The 8,307-nt window shown below is 32.6% G+C and overlaps 1 protein-coding gene across 1 annotated transcript in view; it reads left to right on the forward strand.

Annotated features, from left to right (window-relative positions):
• Nucleotides 1–8,307, forward strand: part of LOC105626073 (potassium/sodium hyperpolarization-activated cyclic nucleotide-gated channel 3) — a 155,606-nt gene that overhangs the window by 81,728 nt on the left and 65,571 nt on the right. The window contains exon 4 of the mRNA XM_012207387.1: nucleotides 2,573–2,843. Coding sequence (XP_012062777.1) covers nucleotides 2,573–2,843 — 271 coding nt within the window. The remainder of the gene's footprint in view (nucleotides 1–2,572; nucleotides 2,844–8,307) is intronic.

Genomic DNA, 8,307 nt, shown 5'->3' on the forward strand with positions numbered 1-8,307 from the left:
GTGTGTGTGTGTGTGTGTGTGTGTGTGTGTGTGTGTGTGTGTGTGTGTGTGTGTATTACTTTAATACATAAAATTTAAATTAGTGATATTTATATTTTCAAAATTTTGAAATTTTGAATGTTTAAATTTTGATTAAAATTTTTTGTTTTTATATGACATTTTGTGTAAATAAATAAATGTTAAATATTCTAGAAACGTATTTCTATCGATCAAACAAAGTTTGTATGAATATGAGTATAAAAATGCTTAATTTTTTAGACAGAAGAAATTTCACTAATACACTGAGAAAAAAAAGTTCCTGTTTCAAAAAAATATTAGTTGATTCAACTAAATGTAGCAGTTAGCTGTCAAGCAAATATTTGTTAATTGAAAGAAATAACATGTTATAATAAATTACAAGATTTTGTTAATCTATAAAAATAAATATATAAATATTTGAATTAAATAATCATTACGAATTAAACGCATTTAGTCAAGTTAACAATTTTTTTTTCTCAGGGCAATATCAAACAATGAACATTTAAATATTTTTTACATTAAACATTTGAAATTTGAACTATTTAAATATTTGAACATTTTTTCATTGAACAACATATTGAACAAATATTTAAACATTTTTTTACAAAACTTATTCAAAATAATCTTCTCCAAATGATTGTATTTATATTATTGCCAATTATAAATAAAAAAGATAGGAAAAACTTTTAATCATCCTAAAACTAAGCGTTCTATATTATAGATCCATGTTCATATAAATTATTTTTTCATATTTGGTTGATAGGAATATGTCTCTCAGAATATTTTGACACTTATTCATTTATACTTATTCATTTATACTTTATAAGTATAAATTTTATATATATATACACACATAAAGTAATATACACATCCTGATAAAAATACATTTCTAAAATAATATAAAGAGTTATAACATTTTTCGTTACAATTTTTATATTAATATTTTTATTTTAATATTTTTCTTTTTTTCTTTCTTTTTTTATTGATCATAATTAAAACATAGCTAGACTTTTCTGTTCGTCCGTTTCAAATATCATACGGTATGACGAGCGCAATAAATTGCGATATTGGATCTCTTACGCCACTGCGATACGTATCGGCAGGAATTGTGGTAGAGCGTTCGGGGATTAGCGTATACTAACATATGAAAAAAAAACCGGTACATATGTACTCGTTCGTCCGGCTAAAACCGGTCAGTGGATACGCGTCTCTTCTCGCGTGCTTCTTCGCGTCCTTGTTCCGTTATTTAAGCGAATCTTGCGCGGTATCTGCCTTTAGACCGGGTCAACGCGATACTCTGTTTCATCTCGTTCTCGTCCGCGAACTTGCCATGACGGTGCACGTCGAAGATGGAGAAGGATCCGATTTAGTGGCGCAGGAGATGCCGCTCATGCAGCAAGACGTCGTGCCGTCGCGAAATGGTTTGAAATTGAACAATACTGGTTCCTGGTCAAGATCGTACGAGGAGTTTATCTCAACTTGGACATTATGGGGTGTTCGTAAATCGCGTAAATCCGGTGAGTGTTGACAAACCGTAACGGTTACGCGATTGTCAATAGTCATCGTCTTCGTCAGTATTTATTTCAACAAAGAGACACAAAAACGACGAATGTATTCCTTCTATCTTGAATCCTTCCACTGTTTTTTAAATCAAAACTTTTACAAAAAAAATAATTAAATTTTACAAATTTCACATAAAAATGATTTAAATAATTAATAAAAACTATGATTAATAAATACTATGATTAATCTTAAATCATAATATTTACATTTTTATTAATTTTTTATGAATTAGTGGATATATATATATATACGAAATATTTGTAAACATAATAAATACGTGTATAAAGTGTATAATTATTTACATGTAGAAATATTTCATTTATTATCTACAGTGATTCACAATTACAAAATTAAAATGAGATATTTATATTAGAATTATTTAAAATTATCATACGTAAAATTTGAAAACTTATATGTACATACGTTATTGATGCATAAAAGTGATACTTGAGTTCTCAAGAAAGCTTCATTGTTTAAAAAAAAGTAATTATCATAAAAAATATGAATAAAAGATGTAATAACAAAATAAAGATATAAAATGAATAATATGGAATTCCTGAGTGTGTGTGTGTGTGTGTGTGTGTCTCGCAATCATTAGTTTTGACAATTGTCTGATAAATTTGAACTTATTAAACAATTAAAACATTTTTAAAATAAATTTAAAATAAACTTAGCCTGATCATACAAATTTTACAAAATTCCATAAAATTTGCACACATCAAATTTCGCGAGTTAGTTCATGAGCCATAAAGATATTTCAGGTTAACGACATTAAGTCATACATGTCGGCGCTATCGTGGCGTGAGTTTACAAGTTCGATTATGCTTGTGAACAGTTCGCGATTTGTGCTTTATATGACCGCTATCATTGCGACTCGGCTCGGATTTATCGGACTGGCGTGAGATTTTATGGGCGTTATCCGTGGCGATAAAAGTCATAGAATAATGAACGTTTGTCATCCTCGGACTGAGCTGACATGACTATGTTACAGGCAACGAGATGAATTACAAGGGCAGCGGGAAGGTCCACTTCGGGGTGGACGACGTGTCCCTCTATGGGACGCCGAAGGAGGAACCGGGCCCGGGCCTCCCGGGCCAGGAGGTCAAGCAGAGCTTCTTGAAGAATCAACTTCAGGCCCTGTTCCAGCCAACGGACAACAAGTTGGCCATGAAGCTCTTTGGCAGCAAGAAGGCGCTTATGAAGGAACGGATCAGACAAAAAGCCGCAGGTCACTGGGTCATCCATCCTTGCTCCAGTTTTCGGTATGTCCTTCGAATATCAACTGATCTCATTCAACAGGCCGCATCAATATTTTGCACTATCACATTTCATTCCGGCTGAAAAACACGTTCTGCCAAGAAATACCGGCCTCAGATGCAGCTTAATATCTAAGTCTGCTCGAATAAACTCGCGTACGATACATCGTCCTGCGTTTCTCCATAGAAAGGAACAAAATTCTGCATACACTTGTCCCTTATAAAGTTGATATAAAGTTTATGTTTAGAAATAACTAGACATATTGCCTTATTAAATTATTTATATCTGCCACGATGATAACAGCGCGATGATTCGTGATATTTTATAATAATTAGATACGGTATAATACAAATTCATTCCTACAATATTATAATTTTCATTTTTTTTCGTAAAAATAAAAGATGTAAAAATTTTTTTTCCAACACTTCGTAACTTACATCAATCATGAAATGTTCTTTACGAGATTGATTACCTTTTAGACATTTTAAAAAAGGAAATGAAAAATTACTTCTCTTTGCAAGACTTGCTTTTAAATTAATGTAAAAAATTATTTATTGTTGTTGTGTCAGTCAAATTTTAAATTACGATTAGTTTTAAGATATGATTTTTAATTCTAACTTAAATCACTATCCTTAGATGTAGACTTTATAAAGAATATTATTCGAATATGAATATATCACGTATATGTTGCATACTAGTGAAAGTAATAAATGACAAAAGTCGCTGAGCGAGCGAGCGTAAATCAACGACTCGTGTCGGCTTACTCGCAATCCGAAACTTTTCGGCCTGACTACGATCCGGGATACGAGAAACGTAAACTAGCCTTTGTGCCGCAGTAAAATATCTGCCGTATCCGGATCGTTCATCGTGTAGGCTTTCCGAGCCATCCGAATGAGGCGCACGTCTCCGATCTCGAGGACTAAAAAAGAATGCGTTTGATCTATGGGCTAACATGCGTTACTTGTGACTTCAATCGATCTGGGTCGCGCAGAATATTCAATGGCTTTACAAGAGTCACGGATTTAGTTACATGCTCGTGTATATATAGTTGAGCAGTCGACCTCGCCTAGTCACGAAATAGCATTGAGACTTTACGGCCTCAGGAAGAAGCTTCCGTCAGGCCTTTCGCTTCCTTCCGGAATCGCTTTATCGATGACGAGCCACAATCCTTCGCTGAAGTCAGGACGCATGCTATCGACTTCTCGCGGAGAATGTTGACACCCTCGCCGAGCCATTTACGGACAAATGCATCGATTAGAATGACAATAAGCGTTCAAGAATGCTTGTCTATCGAACGATAATGGATAGATGATCTTCAATTAATGGTAATTCCTTGCAGAATTAACCATTATAATCAATATTAGTTGAAAAAAAAGGATTATAAGAGCATGAAGTGTATTTCAGAAGAATCTGTAGCAAAATCTTAGCAAAATCCTAAATACACCTAAATAACATGGAATTCATAATATAAAATCGAAAAAAGAAAGTATAGTAAAAGTTCAAAAAAAACTCTGCAACTAATTATGTTATGAAAAATTGGTTTGCCGATAAAATGAATTAATTTTCACATATAATGTGGTTTATATAATGTGATGAACAAGAGACACAAGATTCAATAATAGGTAATTTTTGAATGGTGCATCAAAGGTATAAAAGTTGTGCTCACAGAACACTTTTAATAATTCAAAAACTATCCATTATTGAGTTTATGACAGCGAAATTTAATTTTCCATGTATTGTAATTAATGTACGGTTTTTTATTCTCGATTCATTAAAAATAATTTATAAGTTTTAATACTTAAAAGTTAATAGAATATAGCTTTTTTTCAGATTAACTTTTGATGATTTACGAAAGAATTGTTACAGTTCAATTTTTTTCCTATTCGATGTTTCCATTACTTGTGCGAGTTTTTTTTTTCATTTTTTCGATGCGAAAAAAACTGTTTTGCGTGGCGGAAGAAATCAACGGAACAAATTCGCGCGGCTGAAAACGAGCGAATGGTGCCTCGTTACAATATCAAATTGCCAATATTAACTGTGCATGGCGCAGCGTGCACAGTTCCATAACGCGCGAAACACTATACTGGCCACGACTCTACAGCGGTGACGGCGGCGGCGTTTGTCGTTCCAATTGGTTGAAATTGCCTGACGCTTCCGTTCAGAATCTTGGCTAATTACCGGCAGCATGGAGGATTCTCCGTAACCTTCTCTACGATTCCACTAAAACGCGAGACTCTCGTGGGCATTGAAACTTTAATTCGTTCCTCCGTTAATGGTTGCGATATCTTCCGGCAGAATGAGCGTAACTAACGGTCGTTCTTTACGCGACATGTAATGCTAATATCCAGTTGCTAAATTATACAAATGAGCGATCAATGGTGCTCCATTTTCCAATCGTTATCATATAAATCAAATATCCATATAATAAAAGCTCTCGCGTCTGATATGTTTTATTTGAATAACGTAACACAGCGAGGGACGTGCCCTCGAATTAATAGATATATTATTTAAACACGCAAGCATCATCAAATCCTTTTTCTCTTCAGGGAATAATGATAATAATTTTAATAGATTCATATTATATTAATACAATATTACACAGTGCATGTGTTCTTATTTATTTCACTTTATCTTATGTGTATAAGTTATTTCTTTTCCAAGCAGTCTTACGAAAAAAATATTAGTCTTTTTAATCAAAAATTTCTTAAACATCTTTTCAATATTCAGTTTTGTTTTTCTAATGCTTTTCCATTGTTTGCTAACTTTTTTTATTAATAAACATATGTACATACATTTTCTTACATTTATTTTTTATCTGGCATTTTTTATAATATGTTCATTTTTATTAAAATTATAAGCAATTGAATTGGATGATATGATTGAGGCATACCGCAATGCGTTGTTCTCGTAGGATTTGGCATTTAAAATTTAATATACTAAAAAAATAAAAAAGTAAATACCACCGAAATATTCGCAAACATTACGGAAATACACACGGAAAATCAAAGCGGTGTCGCGATTTTGAGGGGACACGTGCGTAAATGAATGTGCTCTTTGATCTATTGATCAAAATATAAATGATAGCCGAAATACCCGATAACACGTGTCGTATAGTTGGCTGGTAATGTCGCTCCGTCAGCAGTTCATTATCCGAACATCCCGAACATGCATGCCTCTATAGGAGATATCATGTTAATGGAGATTCAAGAGATTGAGCAATTATAGAGGATCCTAGACCCGACATCGATGCGAATTTCGATACGATAGTTGACTTTCGATGCTTAATATTTAAATCACTTAAGCAAATTCTAGACTAAAGACGATGTGATGATAATAATTTGTAAGATCATTACACTCTTAAATCAAGGATACTGAAAAATGAAACTAAATGAATTAAGTGATAGCAAGACATAAATGAATGCCAAAATTACCGAATGCATCCAAATTATTCAGATAGTTCCGAAAGTATATATGTAGATAGCGAGACCATGTCTTCCGGATAGTCTCACTGGATTTCAGCTGAAGCGAAACTTTATTGGAAGCTTAGTACCGGAGATACTCTGTGCGGAATATTAAAAATTTACAATGCACAATGCTGACAATATCATTTCCTTCGGTTTAATATGCAGCCACTAAATCGCTGTCCTTCGTTTACATACGTTGCATGAATTCGTAATTCGTCGAGTTCAATTCGCCTCGCGCGGTACGTGACATTCATGACGACACCATGCATATGACAATATCTCGCGAAAACGTTGTAGAATTAAAAGAAAATATTTTTACGCGTACAGTCTGAAAAAAAGAGGAGGAAACTCTTATTTTTCTATAGGCCACAGGAAATAAAATGTGCAATTGTTTTTGCCATAAAAGTTTCTCTCATCTTGTTTGGGGTTGCACATATTTGTCTGTTCTACGTCGGTTGGAATTGCTGCGTTGAATAACTTGATAGGATTCGGTCGCGAGAACACGTTCTCTTTCACCTAAAGGGAGAGACTTATAAATGTGAGACGTTATAAAAGCGAACATAAACCATACTACTTAACTCCGGACAGCACATTAAATTAAATACGTTCTTTTTTCCTCGTTTCGTGTTAAATTGTATAAAAAGTTGCATCTCCGGTGAAAACGACTTTCTTCGTGCTTAATTTATTTCATTGATAATATTAAGATATGTAGACTGAGCTCTCGAGCGAATGATTTATCGCGCATCGGTATCGAATATTCGGCCGTTCCACATTTAATGGTTTCTGCTTTCGAATTCGTGAGAGAAAATTTTACTTTATGAAATGCAATTTCCTGGTACTGTAAAATTTCCCTTATAATTTTTAGCACACGCTCAGATCTCTTTTTACACTATTTTATGTATCAGTAAAGTATTTCGCTATGTACATATTTATCTGAATCTATTCACGTATTTCTTTAAAAATAATAAAATAAAAAAACGCACTTAAACGATAATTGTTCAAAATTGTCGGCAGACAAGTCTGTCTTTGACATTGCAGAGCTAAATATCAGATTTAAACAAAGGTATGAGAAAATATAATAAAACCCAAATTATTTCTTTTGTGTTTCGAAGTGAAATGCATTTATGCACTGCAACGTCGTAAAAGAAAGAAGATAACATTTTTGATGTCTGAATAATCAAAAGTAACAATGCGGAAAAATCCTTAGTGCAGCTCGCATTCGTGTTCTACGCAATTTCGCTTTGACGTAAAAGAGAATAATTGCACTTGCCTAAGAAATAACATATTTAGTGACAACGATTATTATTATCTAAATAATTATCGTATCATTATGGTGCATATTGGCTAACATATAATCACCTATTGCTGCGCAATGATCCATTCTAGGCCATGTCCCGACATATACATTGTCAGTACTGAAATTCTATAGTATACGTAACATAAAGATATTTGCAGTACAGAGTGTATACGGAACACAGTTCTATTGTTTCGATTAACGTGAACTATTCGAGAATAATTATAAATTAAAACCGCATCATGAATGATCAGCAGCATCACGTTTTAATGAAAACATCATTGAAAAAAAGTTATTATAAAATATAAGATGATTACGTATAAATCACATTTGAATAATTATAAGTTTTAAAAACTCAATAAAAGAAATATGAAATAATGACTAACTGAAATATGAAATAATATGAATAAATAAAAATATGACTAACTGAATTGAATGAAATGAATTATATTTTCAATGATTTAACGCTGAAGTGTAATAAAATTCTTTCTATTTTCAACGATGTACTTAAAGATTTCAATTTTATAACGCGTGTATTAAATCAGATTTGAAATTTGGTGATTACGTCTGCATGTAAGCGTATATCACGATAATTTCAAGCTGTAAAATTATGTATTTGAATAAGAGCAGAACTGTATCATAGTAAGATTATATACGTGTGTGTGTATATATATATATATATATATATATACTATATATAGACATATTATT

Source organism: Atta cephalotes (assembly GCF_000143395.1).
Source record: "Atta cephalotes unplaced genomic scaffold scaffold00001, whole genome shotgun sequence".
Classification (NCBI taxonomy): domain Eukaryota; kingdom Metazoa; phylum Arthropoda; class Insecta; order Hymenoptera; family Formicidae; genus Atta; species Atta cephalotes.